The sequence below is a fragment of the Rhinoderma darwinii genome, chromosome 1 (genome assembly GCF_050947455.1).
Source record: "Rhinoderma darwinii isolate aRhiDar2 chromosome 1, aRhiDar2.hap1, whole genome shotgun sequence".
NCBI lineage: Eukaryota > Metazoa > Chordata > Amphibia > Anura > Rhinodermatidae > Rhinoderma > Rhinoderma darwinii.
The window spans coordinates 433,437,475-433,457,872 of NC_134687.1; the positions used below are offsets into that span (position 1 = coordinate 433,437,475).

The 20,398-nt window shown below is 41.3% G+C and overlaps 1 protein-coding gene across 1 annotated transcript in view; it reads left to right on the top strand.

The window, feature by feature from the left end:
* Positions 1-20,398, top strand: part of MYO18B (myosin XVIIIB) — a 625,429-nt gene that overhangs the window by 590,389 nt on the left and 14,642 nt on the right. The window contains exon 42 of the mRNA XM_075825873.1: positions 2,212-2,376. Within this exon, the coding sequence (XP_075681988.1) occupies positions 2,212-2,376 (165 nt within the window). The remainder of the gene's footprint in view (positions 1-2,211; positions 2,377-20,398) is intronic.

The window sequence follows — 20,398 nt, forward strand, 5'->3', positions numbered from 1 at the left end:
CATTTACAATTATCTGTCAAATAATGTGAAAAGAGAGCAATATTGCTTAGAGAGGATTTCTACCCAAAATGTAAAAATGACCATCTACAGTATTTGTAAACCAGAGATTAGAGCAATAGCCAAAGTTTGGTAATTATGTTTCTTTTTAGAACATTCAGTCATATTGGTTGTCACTTTATATTAGCTTCTCAGAAACTGATGATCTACTGACATTTTGTCAGCATCACAATCTATAACAGTGATCATTTACCATAGAGCAAATTACATTGCCCATAGACTCCCATTATTATAAAAAATGCATAGCGCACAATATACTTTTTTTGCAGGATGCCTCTGTTATAAATGGACACTCTTTTGGCATATGTTGGGTCAATGGGGCCCAAAGGATACTTTTCCAGCGCATGTGCTAAACGAAGAAAAATAAACATATTAACAAATCGCTGTTACTTCTGATTCACTAATATATGACAAGTTTTACATTAAATCCTCTTAAGGCCCTATTCAAATCTGCGTTGGAGGCTCCGTTAGGGGCCTCTATCTTAGATCCGGCAGGGATTACTGGAAACAATAGCACAACATGCTATTTAATTTGGAGCTTCTTTTGAGGCTTCTTTTCAGGCGTGTTTTGAGGCGTTTTTCATAGTGTTCAATTGAAAATCAGCTAAAAAAAAAAAAACGCCTCAAGAAGTGACATGCACTTCTCTTTACGGAGCATCTTTTTACGCTCCGTTTTTTAAAACAGCGGTGTAAAAAGGCTCCCCGTATGAACGAAATGCTGTTTTTCCCATTGATTTCAATGGGCAGATGTTTGTAGGCGTTCAGCTTCCGTTTTTTCAGGCGTTTTTTGAGGCGTAAATGCCCCGAAATACGCCTGAATACACTGCGTGTGAACATACCCTAAAACTCTAAGAACTAATAGTTAAGATCTGTGAAGCACATACTACTGGCATAGAACCTAAGTCTCGGATAAATTATTAAATGCATTGGGATTTTAATTTAAACAATCAGACTGCCACCATATCATGTGTTAGAAGATGTTAAATACTACTCTGTACAGCTGAAGTTATAACTAGAATTCTTAAAGAGCTTAGTTCAGTTATTTCTGTCCCCCTTTTCATAATATTCAGAGAATCTCTAGGGACTGGTATAGTGCCAAGGGACTGGCGCAGCGCAAATGTGGTGCCTATTTTCAAAAAGGGCTCTAGGTCTTCCCCGGGTAATTATAGACCAGTAAGCTTAACATCCATCGTGGGGAAAATGTTTGAGGGGCTATTGAGGGACTATATACAGGATTATGTGACAATAAATAGAATTATAAGTGACAGCCAGCACGGTTTTACTAAGGACAGAAGTTGTCAAACTAACCTAATCTGTTTTTATGAAGAGGTGAGCAGAAGTCTAGACAGAGGGGCCACTGTGGATTTTGTGTTTTCGGACTTTGCAAAGGCATTTGACACTGTCCCCCATAGACGCCTAATGGGTAAATTAAGGACTATAGGTTTAGAAAATATAGTTTGTAATTGGATTGAGAATTGGCTCAAGGACCGTATCCAGAGGGTTGTGGTCAATGATTCCTACTCTGAATGGTCCCCAGTTATAAGTGGTGTACCCCAGGGTTCAGTGCTGGGACCACTATTATTCAACTTATTTATTAATGATATAGAAGATGGTATTAATAGCACTATTTCTATTTTTGAAGATGACACCAAGCTATGCAATATAGTTCAGTCTATGGAAGATGTTCATGAATTGCAGGCAGATTTAAACAAACTAAGTGTTTGGGCGTCCACTTGGCAGATGAAGTTTAATGTAGATAAATGTAAAGTTATGCATCTGGGTACCAACAACCTGCATGCATCATATGTCCTCGGGGGAACTACACTGGGGGAGTCACTTGTTGAGAAGGATCTGGGGGCACTCCCTCCGTCTGGAGAAAAAAGGGTTCAAGCTGCAGAGGCGACAAGGCTTCTTTACCGTGAGAACTGTGAATCTATGGAATAGCCTACCGCAGGAGCTGGTCACAGCAGGGACAGTAGATGGCTTTAAAAAAGGGTTAGATAATTTCCTAGAACAAAAAAATATTAGCTCCTATGTGTAGAAATTTTTCCTTTCCTTTTCCCGTCCCTTGGTTGAACTTGATGGACATGTGTCTTTTTTCAGCCGTACTAACTATGTAACTATGTAACTATGTAACTATCTTATATTTTACAGAGATAATCAGTCAACCATAGGATCAGTAATGAGTTTGGGGAAAACAGAGAGTGTCCGTTCCTGGGGCGGATCCTCAGCCAGCTGGGCATCACCTACTGGTAGCAGTGTTTGTGGGCGCCAGTCAAGGCAATCAACAGCTGATACACATAGTGTTCACAGTCTACGGTAACAATTTTTTCCATAATAGTTTGAAAACATTTTATTCTGATGTATTATTAACTTTTGTGATGAAGTATAGTACTAATAGAAGAAACTCAAAATATATATTAATATATATTAGGACCAGTTCACACATGTGTTATTTTGTTCAGCACTTTAAAGGAAAACCTACTGTAGAATACTGCTTTTAAAAAAATGCAACCGGCAATCTTGCCATCTTACTTCTTTTCTCTCTCTTTCTCTGGTGCTCCATTGTGTTGCGCCACAAAACAAATTGTGAACATGGCCTTAAGCCCTTCCCGACATATAACATATACCTACGTCATAGCCGGGTAGGGGAAGTATGGAGAAGGCTCATGGACTGAGCCTGCTCCTTACAACGCGGGTATCGGCTGTGTGTTACTTCACTCATTTACCCCTTAGATGCCACGGTCAATGGCGACCACAGCATTTATAACATTAGAAAGAGGGGGGCAACCCCGTCTAATGGCCTATCAGCCCACTCATGATGCAATCGCGGGGTGCCGATGATTGTCAAGGCAGCCTTGGGACCTAATGAAGGCCCCCAGGTCTGCCATCTTTGTACTCCTATTAAGCCCTGACTCAGGCAGGGCTCAACAGATACCTGTCAGAAACACGATATACTGCAATACATTAGTTTTGCAGTATATAGTGCTAGCGATTCAACGATCGCTGGTTCAAGTCCCCTAGGGGGACTAATAAAAAAATAAAGTTTTATATTGAAAGTTCCAAAAAAACTCCCTTTTCCCATTTCCCCCATAAAGCATTGTTAAAAAAATAAATAAACATAATTGCTATCTCCGTATCTGTAAGAGTCTGAACTATTGCAATATAACCTTATTTAGCACGCATAGTGAACGCCGTAAAATAAAGTAAAATGCCAGAATCCCCTCTTTTTTTTGTCACCTCATCTCCCACAAAAAATATCATAAAAAGTGATCAAAAACTTGCATATACCCCAATATGGTACTACTAAAAACTACAGCTTGTCCTGCAAAAAAAAATATGTCTTCATATCACTCAATCGACTGAAAAATAAAAAAGTTTTGACTGACACAAAATAAATGTTATTTTTTACAATTCGTTTTTTCCCTGTAAAAGTAGTAAAATATAAAAGAACTATATAAATCTGGTATCGCCGTAATTGAATTGACCTGCAGAATAAAGCCAACATGTTGTCTTAAGTGCACGGTGAACGCTTTAAAAATAAAGCGCAAAAAAACAATGGAGAAATAATTTCCCTCCCCAAAAATATTTTTTTTCCCGTTTTCTAGTACATTATATGGTACAATAATTGGTGCCATGAAAAACTACAACTCGTCCTGCAAAAATCAAGCCTTCATTGGGCTATATCGACAGAAAATGAAAAAAGTTATGGCTTTTTGGATGGTGGGGAGGAAAAAATGAAAATGAAAATCTGAAAAACAGCTGTGACGGGAAAGGGTTAAAGTATACTTACAAGCTTAATTTGGATCTTTACCAAAACAGTTTATAGGTGTTAGGGACTACAATAGTAGACTGTGTAGGTTGGTTCTATAAACCATTATTCAACCGCTTTTACTTGCATGGCATTTTATTCCTTCCACAATGAGCAAATCAGTACTGGATAAAACCTGTTATACGCTAAAATAACCGAAATGGGGAGGAAGAATATAAGGGGGCACATCTAACAGCGGCTTATTTCCCGTGGGAACAGAGCATCAGGCAAGTTAAAATCCAACATGCCAGATCCTTCTTTCTCCTGATGGCAGGTATCGAATTGAGTGGACACCATACACATTAGATCATCAACCGAGTTTGGTCTAATGTGTAAGGACACTTTAACAAAAACAGTAATTGAAATCCCAAAAATTCTTTATATTAGGTGATAAATAGTTTTTACATAATATACTTGAATGCCAGATTTTCCATCTAAGGCAGTTCTTGTGAAGTATGAATATATGCCTCTTTGCCAAGTCTTTGCTGCACGTTAAATGACTCTCTATCCAAAGATTAGTGAAAGGTGAACAGCGTTGGATGTATTCTTGGAGGCCTTAAACTTTTATTGCTTGGAAATCATCATAAATATCCATCCTCTGTGAAGAAATCAAGAGGAGCCATGTGCATGCTCAGAGTTATTTCTTAGGGAAAATGATTTGTGAGGCTTGAAATGCAATTTCCCTGTTTAGACTTTAAGACTTTGTTGACAAATGCGTAATGATGCCATGAACAGAAACGTATCTAAGCTAAAACTTTACAAGTTATTTTCCCTTTGCTGTCAGTCAGAACCAGCATGACAAATGCAGCTTCCTGTATTTTGTAAGCTCTGAACAAAGCTTTAACCCCACCGAGATACACAGCGATACATTTTATGTGCGTGGAATATAACTGAGCTAAGACAACAAGTTTCTTGGCATTAACTGTAATGTTTCTTCTTCAAGTATACTTATAGTTTAAAAAATTAAATATATATATATATATATATATATATATATATATATATATATATATATGCACTATATAGACAAAAGTATTGTGACACCTACATATTATACCTACAGGAGCTTTTATTCCATTCTATTCTAAGTCCATAGGCATTAATATGTGGAGGTGGTCACCCTTTTGCAGATAAAACCGCTTCTACTCCTCTGGGAAGCCTTTCTACAACATTTTGGAGTGTGTCTGTGGGAATTTTTGCCAATTCACCCAAAAGAGCATTTGTGAGGTGAGATACTGATGCTGGACGAGAGGGCCTGGCTCGCAATCTCCATTTTAGTTCATCCCAAAAGTGATTTATGGGGTTGAAGTCAGGGCTCTGTGTGGGCCAGTCAAGTTCTTCCACATCAAACTTATCTAACCATGTCTTATGGACCTTGCTTTGTGCAAAGACATGCTAAAACAGAATAGGGCCTTTCCCAAGTGGTCCCACAAGGTTGGAAGAATACAATTGTCCAAAATGTCTTCGTATGCTGAAGCAGTAAGACACTGGTACTAAGTGACCTGGTCCAACACATATAAAACAACTGCAAAGCGTTATCCCTCCTGTACCAAACGTCATTTTAATGCAGTCAGACAGATAACGTTCCCCTGGCATTCGCCAAACCCAGACTCGTCCATCAAACTGCAAGATAGAGAAGCGTGATTCATCACTCTACAGAAACACGTTTCCACTGCTCCAGAGTTCAGTGGCGACGTGCTTTACACCACTCCATCTGACACTTGGCGTTGTGCTTGGTGATGTAAGGCTTGCATCCAGCACTTCGGCCATGGAAACCCATACCATCGAGCACCAGGCGCACAGTTTTTGTGCTGATGGTAATGCCAGAGAAGGTTTGGAGCTCTGCAGTTATTAAGTCAGCAAATTGTTGGTGACTTGTGTACTATGCGCCTCAGTACTCGCTCTGTAACGTCGTAGCGGAGTTGCTGTGGTTGAACACTTTTACTTTGCAATAATACCACTAACAATTGATAATGGAATATCCAGGAGTGAAGAAATTTCACAAACTGACTTGTTACAACGATGTCATCCTATTACAGTACAATGCTGGAGTACAGTGAGCTCTTTAGAACGACCCATTCTTTCACAAATGTTTGTAAAGTCAGACTGCATGGCTAGGCACTGGATATTATACACCTGTGGTAATGGGACTGAATGAGACATCTGAAATCAATGATTAACCCCTTCAGGACTGAGCCTGTTTTGGCCTTCAGGACGAAGACAATTTTTCAAATCTGACATGTGTCATTTTATGTGGTAATAACTCTGGAATGCTTTTACCTATCCAAGTGATTCTGAGATGGTTTTCTCGTGACATATTGTACTTTATGTTAGTGAAAAAATTTGGTCAATAAATTCAATATTTATTTGTAAAAAACACCAAGATTTGGAGAAAATTTGCAAAAATTAGCATTTTTCTAAATTTAAATGTATCTGCTTGTAAAATAGAAAGTAATACCACACAAAATAGTTACTAGTTTACATTTCCCATATGTATACTTTATGTTTGCATCGTTTTTTGAACATTCTTTTATTTTTCTAGGATGTTACAAGGCTTAGAACTTTAGCAGCAATTTCTCATATTTTCAAGAAAATTTCAAAAGGCTATTTTTTCAGGGACCAGTTCAGTTCTGAAGTGGCTTTGAGGGCCTTATATATTAGAAAATCCCCATAAATCACCCCATTTTGAAAACTGCACCCCTCAAAGTATTCAACACAGCATTCAGAAAGTGTTTTAACCCTTTAGGCGTTTCACAGGAATTAAAGCAACGTAGAGGTTTAATTTACAAATTTCATTTTTTTTTGCCAAAATTCATTTGTAATAAAAAAAATTCTACACCACAGAAAGTTTTACCCAAGAAATGCAACTCAATATTTATGGCCCAGATTCTACAGTTTTTAGAAATATCCCACATGTGACCCTCATGCGCTAATTTACTGAAATACAGGCCTCAGAAGCAAAGGAGCACCTAGTGGATTTTGGGGCCTCCTTTTTTTTAGAATATACTTTAGGTACCATGTCAGGTTTGAAGAGGTCTTGTGGGGCCAAAACAATAAAGGCCCCCAAAAGTGACCCAATTTTGTAAACTACAGTCCTCAGGGAATTTTTCTAGGGGTATAGTTAGCATTTTGAACCAACAGTTTTTTTGCTAAATTTATTTGAATTATTCTGTAAAGATAAAAATCTACTTTTTTTCTGAAAAAAGGTAGCCATTTTTAATTTTTACAAGAAATAAAGGAGAAAAAGCACCTCAACATTTGTAAAACAATTTCTCCCGATTACAGAAATATGCTATATGTGGTATGTTTGGACACACGGCAGGGCTTAGAAGGGAAGGAGCGCTATTTGGCTTTTGGAGCTCAAATTTAGCTGAAATGGTTTTTGGGTGCCATGTCACATTTGCAAAGCCCTTGAGAGGCCAAAACAGTGGAAACCCCCCAAAAGTGACCCCCATTTTGGAAATGACACCACTTAAAGAATCTATCTAGGGGTATTGTGGGCATTTAGACCCCACAAGTCTTTTGCAGGATTTATTAGAATTAGGCCGTGAAAATGAATATCAACATTTCTTCCACTAAAATGTTGTATTTTTTTCAATTTCACAAAGGATAAAGGAGGAAAAACCTGCCCAACATTTGTAAAGCAATTTCTCCAAAGTACGGCAATACCCCACATGTGGTCATAAATGTTTTTTCATTAGAAAGTAATTAACCCTTTCCGGACTGAACCATTTTTTTATTTTCCTTTTTAGTTTTTCCCTCCCCGCTTTCCAAGAGCTATAACTTTTTTATTTTTCCGTCATTAGAGTGGTGTGAGGGCTTTTTTTTTTGAGGGACGAGCGGTCGTTTTTATTGGTACCATTTTTTGATACATACAACTTTTTGAGCACTTTTTATTAAATATTTTGGTAGAGCCAAGGTGACCAAAAAATAGCGATTTTGCAGTTTTAAATTCTGTATTTTTCACGTGAGCCCGCTCCATACATCACCCCACACACTATGACATGCTATGTCGTGGTGTGCGAATGGGTTATTGCGCAGCGGATGGTGCAGAGTGAAAATTACAATTTTCCACTGATATGCCATTTGAGTGCACTACATGTTATGCCCAGTTTGTGCCACTGAAGACAAATACCTCATAAAATATGGGTATGGCGATATCATATCAGTGGAAGTAAACTGCTGTTTGGGCACGCTGTAGGGCTCAGAAAGGAGGGAGCGGAATTTGGTGTGCAGATTTAGCTTGTTAGTTCTGTTTGGCGTTTTACTGGTATTTCAGTTTATAATGTGGGGGCATATGTAATCTGCGCGGAGAACATGAGGGCATAATAAGAGGGTATAGTAATGGGGTAAATAAAAAATAATCCGCAGATGTGTGGCCGGTGTTGCACTGATAAATGGCGCCCAATCTTATCCGCTTTTGGAACACTCTGCACATTTTGCATCGCCATAATCTGAGAGCCAGAACCTTTTTATTTTTTTCACCACCGGAGCCGTCTGAGGGCTTATTGTTTGCGGGACAATATGTACTTTTCATTGGTACCATTTTGGGGTACATGCGATTTTTCTGATCACTTCTTATTAAATTTTTTGGCAAGCAAGGTAACCAAAAACCATCAATTCTGACAATATTTTTTATTCTTTTTTTCTTTATGGCGTTCACCCTGGGCTATAAATGACCATTTTACTTTATTTTGTGGGTCGACACGATTACTGCGATACCATATGTATAGAATTTTTTTATGTTTTGCAGCGTTTGTGCAATAAAATCACCTATTTATAAAATAAATTCTTTTTTGTCTCCCCATATTCTGAGAGACATAACTTTTTTTTATTTTTCAGTCAAAAAAGCTGTGTAAGGGCTTGTTTTTTGCGGGACGGGTTGTAATTTGTATTGGTATGATTTTGGCATACATGCGACTTTTTGATCACTTTTTATTGTATATTTTGGGAGGAATGGTGCCCAAAAAAAATGATTCTGGAATTGTTTTTTTACTTATTTTTGTTTGCGGTGTTCACTGTGCGGGAAAAATAATATTACAGTTTTATAGTTGGGGTCGTTACGAACGCAGTGATACCAAATATGTGTACTTTTTTTAACGTGTTCATTTTTCTCCTATAATAAAAGACTTATTATAGGAAAAGTCAATAAGTACACTCTAGTAGCATTAGTACTGCGGGCTAGGCACGGTTCACAACAGAAGCGTCCCCCCATAAGTTACCACATAGGCAGCTCCATAGTATATAACCAGTGGCGGATTAAGTAGACCATGGGCCCTGGGCTGTTATCCAAACTTGGGCCCCCCTTCCTCACCGCCGCCCTGCCGCGTCGTAACTATTTTTAACACTACCTTTTTGGGCAAGCATTAACAGTGTTACGATTTCCCTTGTCACAGCGCGGTGTCCCTACATACTGACAGTATCACACTGTGCAGGGACACAACCTCCTGACAAGGGGAATTGTTTATCAGTCCTGGACTGCAGAAAGACTTTTTGTGAAATACAAGGATTTCCTATAATAAACATGTCAGGAGAGGTGACAGATTCTCTATAAATCTAGTGACTCACAGGTGACGACGTCTCAGATTCTAGTAGTTTTTTTCCTCTTTTCTTCTCCATCCGGTCCAGCGCTCATGACGACTTCTCCCGGCCATGACTAATTTCTGCAGAATTTGCCACTCAGACGTCTCCTCGCTTTTCCAACATTTCCACACCTATAAACGAAAATAAAGTTATTATGGTGCCACATACTGTACCCTAAATATAATAGCACCAAACACTGTGCGCCTGAATATAATACCACACACTGTAAAACGCCACATACACACAGCCCATGTAGATATTACACACCCCCATAGATATTGCCATACACAGCCCCCTCTATATATCACATATCCCCCTCGTAGAGAGCGTTACACACAGCCCCCTATAGATAGTGCCATACAGCCCCCCCTGTAGAGAGCGCCACACAGCCCTCCCCCTCTTGTAAATAGCACCAAAAAGCCCCCCCCTATAAAGAGCGCCACACACATACCACTGTGGATAGCACTACACAGCCCCCCCCCTTGTATATAGTGCCACACAGCGCTCCCCCTTGTATATAGTGCCACAAGGTTATGTACACATTTAAAAACGTTATATTATAATTATATATATATATATATATATATATATATATATATATATATATATATATATTAGTATGTGTGTGTATCAGTGTGATTGATTGATTTTATTAAAAAATATTTTAACTTTTTGAGATACGGCTTCTTTGTATCCTGTATCCGTCAGGTCAGCAGGACTGACAGGATCAGTGACACGCAGGATCCACCTCAAATCTATCACATCTAAGATTATAATTTAGCGCAGGGCCCGTTTCACTGATCCCGTCAGTCCTGCTGACCTGACGGATACAGGATACAAAGCAGCTGTATCTCAAAAAGCGAAAATATTTTTTAATAAAACGTAATAAGGCCGGATTCACACGAGCGTTGTGTTTTTGCGCGCGCAAACAACGCAGCGTTTTGCGCGCGCAAACACCATTTGACAGCTGCGTGTGTCATCCGTGTCTGATGCGCGGCTGCGTGATTTTCGCGCAGCCGGCATCATAGAGATGAGGCTTGTCGACGCCCGTCACTGTCCAAGGTGCTGAAAGAGCTAAATCTTTCAGCACCCTCGACAGTGAATGCCGAACACAACTGCGAAAAACCAGTAAAAAAAAAGATAAAGTTCCTACTTACCGAGAACTTCCCGGCCGTTGCCTTGGTGACGCGTCCTTGGTGACGCGCCTCTCTTGACATCGGGCCCCACCTCCCTGGATGACGCGGCAGTCCAAGTGACCGCTGCAGCCTGTGATTGGCTGGAGCTGTCACTTGAACTGAAGTGTCATCCCGGGAGGTCGGACTGCAGGAAGGAGACAGGAGTAATCGGTAAGTTAGAACTTCGGTTTTTTTTACAGGTTCATGTATTTTGGGATCGCAAGTCACTGTCCATGGTGCTGAAACAGTTTAACTCTTTCAGCACCATGCACAGTGAATGTCTCCCGACGTTGCGGACCGGAAATTTTTTTGCCGGGTTCGGCCAAAACGAGTTTGGCCGAACCCGGTGAAGTTAGCTTCGGTTGTCGGGGTTCGCTAATCGCAAAGACACTCCGTTTGGATGTTCGGAAACAGAAAAGCACGTGGTGCTTTTCTGTTTACATTCATCCTTTTGACAGCTGTTGCGCAAACACGCAGTTCGCACGGAAGTGCTTCCGTGCGACATGCGTGGTTTTCACGCACCCATTGACTTCAATGGGTGCGTGATGCGTTGAAAACGCTGAATCAACGGACATGTCGTGAGTTTTTTGCAACGGAGCAACGCTGCGCAAAAAACGCTGCCATGTCTGCACGGCCCCATTGTGTAATATAGCTACGGGCAACGCACGTGAAAATCACGCGCGTTGCACGCGCGTATTTTACGTTCGTCTGAATAAGCCCTTACAAAGTTGCTCCAAACACACATTTTTATTAAAAAAATATAAAACCGACGTGATTTTTGCGATGTTTTTTCCGTAGACAATGCAGCTTTCGTTTTTTATCGTTTTTATACACACCTTTTTTGCTATTTTAGAACTTTTATTCATAAAGTTTGAATATAATAGTAAAAAAATAAGCTTTTTTACGTTTCAGCTATTTTTTTGGGTAATAACATAGTTTTACCCTAAAATAGACCTTTTATTTGTGATCGCCATTGTCTACCGTAAATTTTTATATATTACATGTCTATATTAGGGTAATTGGGTCAGCGCTAGCGTTACAACAATGATTGGCGGGGGGGAACGTTTTTTTTTGGGGTGAGTATTTTATGTGTATTTATTATTTACATTTTTTTTTGCACTTTACTTTATTATTTTTTTATTACTATGGTCTGTCCCCCAAAGGTCAAAGAGGACCTTTGGGGAACTTTAGATATTTTTTTTCTTTCTTTTACACCATGTTTTTCCACTGCACAGCAGCCCCAGTTACAGGGGAAATCAGCCCTCTCATAGTGACTATTGTCACTAATAGGGCTAGTTAGACCCAGCAACAGTCTGCCACTAACGGCACCCGGCGATCATGTGACCAGTCACATGATCACCGGGAGGAATAGAGACAGCGCCGCTGCTGCTGTCTCTATTCCTTTACACAGCGTTCATTGAGCGCTGTGTAAAAAGATATCAGAGAAGACAGAAGCAGCGAAAGCTGCTTCTATCCTCTCCTCAGGGTCCCCGGCAGTCACTGACAGCCGGAGACCCGACATTCAGCTGCCCGATCGCGCGGGCAGCAAGTTAAAACCCGAGCCGTAGAAAGTCTATGGCTTGGGTTTTAAGGACCCGTTCCTAACCGCTGGCCGTAAAAATACAGCCAGCGGTCAGGAACCAGTTGGGCATGATAAGTCAACTAACCTAAGCGCCGGTGACCGCCCGCCCGGCTCTTCTCTTGCAGCTTTGGAGTAACAGAATAGCCGTCCGTCGCTGTTCTGTTACTCAATGGCGGCGCCCGCACTGTCAGGGAGGCGTGTCCTACCCCTGGATTCCGGCCAATTCCCTGCTCCTCCCCATCTTCGGAAGTTAGCAGCTCTGGCGCGCTGAATAGGTTTACATGTCGATGTGCGGTTCGGGCTGCCATGGGCCCCCTGCGAGCCTTGGGCCCCGGGCGGCCGCCCGAACGCCCATATGATAATCCGCCACTGTATATAACAACCACCAAGAAGAAACAAGAGCTTATAGCCAATATTGTATATAAAAAATAGAGTTTTATTAACAAATATGACAAACAAGGTTTCAAAATAAATGAAAGGACAAGACCCTAGTATAAAAATAGGAGAGATTGCTGACACTTGTAGTACAAAAGAATAAGGTATCTCTGTTACCAAATATCTGACCATATACACATTCACGTCAGAGAGGCTTCCCTGTTTAATAATTAAAGAACTATTGAAAAATATACACAGTCAATAGTAAAGTAAAGGAACAAAAGGAAGCCAGAGGTTCTAGTAAAGTGCTAGTGCATAAGTATAGTATATGGAACAGATGGCAACAGCTTACCCATAGATGCAGAATAGTGATGGTCAGTGCTCGCTCCAGAACATAAGGGGCTTATGTGCTGGAGCGAGCACTGACTATCACTATTCTGCATCTATGGGCACTGGCGTAGCTATAGGGGTCGCAGCGGTCGCAATTGTGACCGGGCCCCGAAGCCAGGGGGGCCCACGGCCCCCCGCACCACATCAATAAAAAGTTACTATAGTAACTCGGGCCGCGGGCCCCTGTTACTATAGTAACATACTTTACTTACCTTCCTGGTTCCGGATCGCAGCGGAGGTCCTGACGTCAAGCACTGTGCGCAGCGCATGACGTCACAGCGCTATGCGCCGCGCACAGCATCGAGACGACAGAACTCCCACCGCGGCTGAAGTGGAAGGTAAGGTTAGCCCTGACTGGCGGGGTCCGACTCCCGGGACCCGCCAATCAGCTGTTTTGAAGGGGCCGCAGCACTCGTACGAGAGCTGCTCCCCTTCATTCCTGTCACTTCATTCCGGTCACACTGTGAATCCGTGTCGGCGATTCACAGTGTGGGCGAGTAGTGAAATGAAGGGGAAGCAGCTCTCGTACGAGTGCTGCGGCCCCTTCAAAACAGCTGATTTGCGGGTCCCGAGAGACACATCAGCTATTGATGGCCTATCCTGAGGATAGGCCATCAATGTTTAGGGACTATATAACCCCTAAGCCTACGATGTAGCAGGCTTAGGGGGCCCATGAGACAGGATCACAGATTGTGTGATCCTGTCTGCTTGGCCCTGTATCTAAGCCAATCACATGGTAGGCTTAGATACATGGCCCATGCGTGATCCTGTCTGCTGGGCCCTGTATCTAAGCCAATCACATGGTAGGCTTAGATACATGGCCCATGCGTGATCCTGTCTGCTGGGCCCTGTATCTAAGCCAATCACATGGTAGGCTTAGATACATGGCCCATGTGTGATCCTGTCTAATGGGCCCTGTATATAAGCTTACCACACTGTAGGTTTAGATACAGGGCCCCAGCACACAGTAATCTTATACTGTATAAGATTACTGTCTGCTGGACCCTGTATCTAAGCCTACGTTGTGGTAGGCTTAGATACAGGGTCCCACAGACAGTATCACTCATGGGCCCTGTATCTAAGCCTAACACATTTGTTACTAATCGTTTTTTTTTGTGTGTTTTCTTAAAGGTTCGGTCGTTGGACTACGTCGGATTCCAGGACTACTTCGATGACAGCTTTTTTTTTATTAGCAATAAAATGGTTAATGAGGGTTGTGTGTTTTTTTTTTTATTTCAATAAAATATTTTTTCTATGTCTTAATGTGTTTTTTTTTTAACTATATTACTACCGCCTTAGTAATGGCCGCCGGCTGATTGACAGCATCCATTGCTAAGGCGGGGCTTAGTGTTAGCCGGTGCAGAGGCTAACACAAACCCCCTTTATTACCCCGGTACCCACCGCCACCAGGGGTGCTGGGAAGAGCCGGGTACGATCCAGTACCTGACCATCTGTAGTGATGGTCGGCCACTGGGGTGGCCGCAGGCTGGTATTATCAGGAGGGGAAAGGCCAAAAACAGTGGCCCTTCCTACCCTGGTGATGCTAGGCTGCTGCTGCTTTATTGTATCTGGCTGGTTATGAAAAATGGGGGGGACCCCACGTCATTTAAAAAAAATAAATAAATTGGAAAGAACGATGTGGGGTCCCCCCCCAATTTTCATAACCAGCCAGATACAACACAGCAGCAGCAGGCAGCATTACAAGGGTGGGAAGGGCCACTGTTTTTGGCCTTCCCCGGCCTAATACTACCAGCCTGCGGCCACCCCGGTGCCTGCCCGTCACTACAGATGGTCGGGTACTGGTTCGTACCCGGCTCTTCCCAGCACCCCTGGTTTTGGTGGGTACCGGGGTAATAATGGGAGTTAGTGTTAGCCTCTGCACCTGTTAACATTAAGCCTCGCCTTAGTAATGGAGGTTGTCAATCAGCCAGCGGCCGTTACTAAGGCGGTGATAATAAAGTTTAAAAAGATACAAGCACATAGAAAAAATATTTTATTGAAATAAAAAAACACATTAACCATTTTATTGAGAATTAAAAAAAACGCTGTCATTGAAGTCCTCGAATCCAAAGTCCAACAACCGAACCTGTAAAAAAAACACAAAAATAATCAGTAACACATAAAGAAGCAAAATTATTATTCTTACCTATCCTGGGTCCAGCGCTGGAGACGCAATGTCAGCGAGCTGAGCCCTGTATCTAATACAATCATGTGTGATACTGTCTGCTGAGCTGTGTATCTAATCCAATCTTGTGTGATACTGTCTGCTGGGCCCTATATCTAATCCGATCATGTGTGATACTGTCTGCTGAGCCACTGTATCTAATCCTATCATGTGTGATACTGCCTTCTGAGCCACTGTATCTAATCCTATCATGTGTGGTACTGTCTGCTGAGCCACTCTATCTAATCCTATCATGTGTGGTACTGTCTGCTGAGCCACTGTATCTAATTCTATCATGTGTGATACTGCCTTCTGAGCCACTGTATCTAATCCTATCGTGTGATACTGTCTTCTGAGCCACTGTATCTAATCCTATCCATAGTATATAGGGTCGTAGTGCTATAGATATACTGTCTCATATACACACTTTTTTTTGGGCGGACACATATGTATTGGGGCTATTTCCCCTGACATTTTAAGCCCTGAGTGTATGTTCACACAGCAGCATCTGTTACGGCTGAAATTAAGGTGCTGTTTTCAGGAGAAAACAGCACCGTAATTTCAGCCGTAATGGCATGTGCAGGCGTCTTTCGCTGCGTCCATTACGGACGTAATTGGAGCTGTTTTTCTATGGAGTCCATGGAAAACGGCTCGATTTACGTCTGAAGAAGTGACAGGCACTTCTTTGACGCGGCCGCCTTTTGACAGCGGCGCGTAAAAAAAAATGACCGTCGGCATAGAACATCGTAAGACCCATTCAAATGAATGGGCAGATGTTTGCCAACGCTTTTGAGCCGCATTTTCGGACGTAATTCAATGCTAAAACGCCCGAATTACGTCCGTAAATAGGGTGTGTGAACCCAGCCTTAGTGACGCCCCGGCTGCTAGTACTGCATTGTTGGGTCACTTAGGAGACCCAGCGATGCAGCTGAAAGCTGCGGACCGTCGGCCATGAGAAGTTTGCGGGGGGGGGGCCCAGTAAGAATTTTTGCATCGGGGCCCATGAGCCTTTAGCTACGCCCCTGTCTATGGGTAAGCTGTTGCCATCTGTTCCATATACTATACTTATGCACTAGCACTTTACTAGAACCTCTGGCTTCCTTTTGTTCCTTTACTTTACTATTGACTGTGTATATTTTTCAATAGTTCTTTAATTATTAAACAGGGAAGCCTCTCTGACGTGAATGTGTATATGGTCAGATATTTGGTAACAGAGATACCTTATTCTTTTGTACTACAAGTGTCAGCAATCGCTCCTATTTTTATACTAGGGTGTTGTCCTTTCATTTATTTTGAAACCTTGTTTGTCATATTTGTTAATAAAACTCTATTTTTTGTATACAATATTGGCTATAAGCTCTTGTTTTTTCTTGGTGGTTGTTATTATAGGAAAAAAAGCATTTTTTGTTTATGTCACATAACTTTTATTTTTACACTTTTTAAAAACATTTTTATTATCTTTTTTTTAAACTTTTTTTATTTGTCCCACTAGGGGACACTTAGACTTGCAGCTCTGATCGCTGCTGGAACACATTACACTACCTACGTAGTGTAATGTCTTCTAACTGTCATTCTGACGTGACAGTCACACTGACAGGAAACCTCGGAGAACCGGCCGGAGGCTGCTCCTCCGATGCTTCCGTACATGGCAGCCCGGAGGCCATTGTCTGGCCTCTGGTTGCTGTGGTAAGGATCGCCAGCCCCCGCAAATGCATGTGGGGGGCTGTCGATCTGCTCTAAACCTCTTCAATGTGGCGATTGCAATCGACCACCACATCGAAGGGGTTAATTGCCGATTTCAGCGGCGACAGGCCGCTGATCGGCAACAGGGAGAGCAGGGCAGACACCCTGCACAGTTAACCGCCGCTGCGGTGTAGCGCCGCACGGCGGTTAACTGTTAAAGCGCGGACGTAACTGTACAGCTAGCTGCGCGAAGTTACTGCTGATCTGGGCGTTCATTTACGCCAAGGTGCGGGAAGGGGTTAAGAGGTTTGTCCCAATATTTTTGTCCATATAGTGTAGAAATGTACCAAACTAGGCAATTGTGGCCTACAGACAACATATTACAGCCTAACTACAGTATATTACTTGCAATCACTCAATCTTTTTTCCTCTTCTTGTATACCCCTTCCTGCCTGGGTAACTATTTGAAGTACATGTAGTGTAGTGGTCACATTAAAGAGACTCTGTCACCACATTATAAGTGCCCTATCTCCTACATAAGGAGATTGGCGCTGTAATGTAGGTGACAGTAATGCTTTTTATTTTAAAAAAACTATCTTTTTTCACAACGTTAGGAGCGATTTTGGTTTATGGTAATGAGCTTTCTTAATGCCCAAGTGGGCGTACTTTTACTTTCGACCAAGTGGGCGTTGTACAGAGGAGTGCATGACGCTGACCAATCGGCATCATGCACTCCTCTCCATTCATTTACACTGCACTAGCGATATCGTTATATCACTATGTGCAGCCTCATACACAAACCCTAACATTACTACAGTGTCCTGATAATGAATACACATGAAATCCAGCCTGGACGTCATGTGTATTCAGAATCCTGACACTTCTGAATCTTTTTTTGTGAGATTCTGGCAAGTGAAACCAAATCTCGTTTAGCTCCGTGATCTCGCGAGATTTGGTTTCACTTGCCGGAATCTCACAAAAAAAGAGTCAGAAGTGTCAGGATTCTGAGTACACATGACGTCCAGGCTGGATGGTCATGTGTATTCATTATCAGGACACTGTAGTAATGTTAGGATTTGTGTATGAGGCTGCACATAGTGATATATCTATATCGCTAATGCAGTGTAAATGAATGGAGAGGAGTGCATGATGCCGATTGGTCAGCGTCATGCACTCCTCTGTACAACGCCCACTTGGTCGAAAGTAAAAGTACGCCCACTTGGGCATTAAGAAAGCTCATTAGCATAAACCAAAATCGCTCCTAACATTGTGAAAAAAGATCGTTTTTTAAAATAAAAAGCATTACTGTCACCTACATTACAGCGCCCATCTCCTTATATAGGAGATAGGGCACTTATAATGTGGTGACAGAGTCTCTTTAATTTCTAGCTGTTACACCCTCACTGAAAAAAATGTTCTGTTAAAGTGACAGCTCTTGTTGTTACGGTCTTTTGTGGACAATGTTCCAAGAAACCTCATGGTTAGGAAAGATTGCTGTATAATTAATAGAACACACTGTAGCATTTTACAGTTGTATCCGTTTGTTAAAGATGACTGTTTAAAGGGACCTTTAGATGTAACATTGATTAGCAAGGGTCCAACTACATAGACCACCACCAAGCAATAGCACAATGCCCAGTGCTTTTCTAGGATACTAAATAGAATCCCATCTTTTCCAGTATCGTAACTTTTTACATACAGTACTTATACCAGAGACCTACAGCCAAAGCCTAACATTTGTTTAAATGACCCGCTCTACATTTAATTGATCTAATCCAGTTTTAACCTAAAGTACTTTAACCCCTTAATGACCGGGCCTGTTTGGGCCTTAATGAGCAAGCCAGATTTGTTAAATCTGGTATGTGTGACTTAATCAGAGAATAACTCTGCAAAAGTTTTGAATATCCAAGTAATTCTGACATTGTTTTTTCGTCACATGTTGTACTTTATTTTAATGGTAAAAGTAGACCGATACGATTTGCGGAGTTTAACAAAAAAATAGAAAAAATGAAGACATTTTGTAAAAATTATCATTTTTCCCTATTTTTAACGGCAATATGTCACATATGTACATAAATACTGTACAATTTTTTTATTAAATATATATTTCCATCTCTTTACTCTATTTTGGCAGCACTTTTGATATTTAGAAGACTTACAAGTTTAGTAATAATTTTATACATTTTGAAGTACATTTGATTTTCCTGCACCAAGCCAGGTTTTCAGAGGCTCATAGGTGTCAGAATGGTGGAAACCCCCACAAGTGACCCCATTTTGCAAACTACACCCCTTAAGGTATTTATTAAGGGGTGTTGTAAGTATTTTGACCCCACAGTTTTTTTGTAAGAATTCATGCAAAGCAGGCGTAAAAAAATATAATCTCACTTTTTTCATAAAAGTATCACTTTGAAGACCGATTTCTTTGTAAAGCGACCATGAGAATGAAGAAACACACCCCAAAATCTATCACCCTGTTTCTCCTGTTTTCAAAAATGCCCACATTGTGACCCTAATGCATTGCCTGGACACACGGCAGGGCCCGAAAGGAAGGGAACACCCGGAGACTTTCAGGTCTCATATTTTGCTTGAAAATGTTTTAGGCCCCACTGTATATATGGAGAGGTTTTGAACCATCAGAACGATAGAAACTCCCCATAAACTACCCCATTTAGAAAACTAGACCCCTTAAGGTATTTATTTAGGGGTGTAGTGAGTATTTTTACCCCACAGTTTTTTGCTAAATTTAATGCATAGCAGGTGACAAAAAATAAAAAATCACTTTTTTCATAAAAGTATCACTTTGAAGACCGATTTCTGTGTAAAGCGACCATAAGAATGAAGAAACACATGCCAAAATCTATCACCCTGTTTCTCCTGTTTTCAAAAATGCCCCCATTGTGACCCTAATGCGTTGCCTGGACACACGGCAGGGCCCGAAAGAAAGGGAGCACCCGGAGGCTTTCAGGTCTCCTATTTTGCTTGAAAATGTTTTAGGCCCCACTGTATATTTGGAGAGGTTTTCAACTACCAGAATGATAGAAACTCCCCATAAACGACCCCATTTAGAAAACTAGACCCCTTAAGGTATTTACTAAGGGGTGTTGTAAGTATTTTGACCCCACAGTTTTTTGCTAAATTTAATGCATAGCAGGTGAAATAAAAATAAAAAATCACTTTTTATATAAAAGTATCACTTTGAAGACCGATTTCTGTGTAAAGCGACCATAAGAATAAAGAAACACCCCCCAAAATCTATCACCCTGTTTCTCTTGTTTTCAAAAATTCCCCCATTGTGACCCTAATGCATTGCCTGGACACACAGCAGGGCTTGAAATGAAGGGAGCACCCGGAGGCTTTCAGGACTCATATTTTGGTTGAAAATGTTTTAGGCCCCACTGTATGTTTGGAGAGGTTTTGAACTACCAGAACGATAGAAACTACCGATAAACGACCCCATTTAAAAAACTAGACCCCTTAAGGTATTTAACTAGGGGTGTAGTGAGTATTTTGACCCCACAGTTTTTTGCTAAATTTAATGCATAGCAGGTGAAAAAAAAACAAAAACACTTTTTTCATAA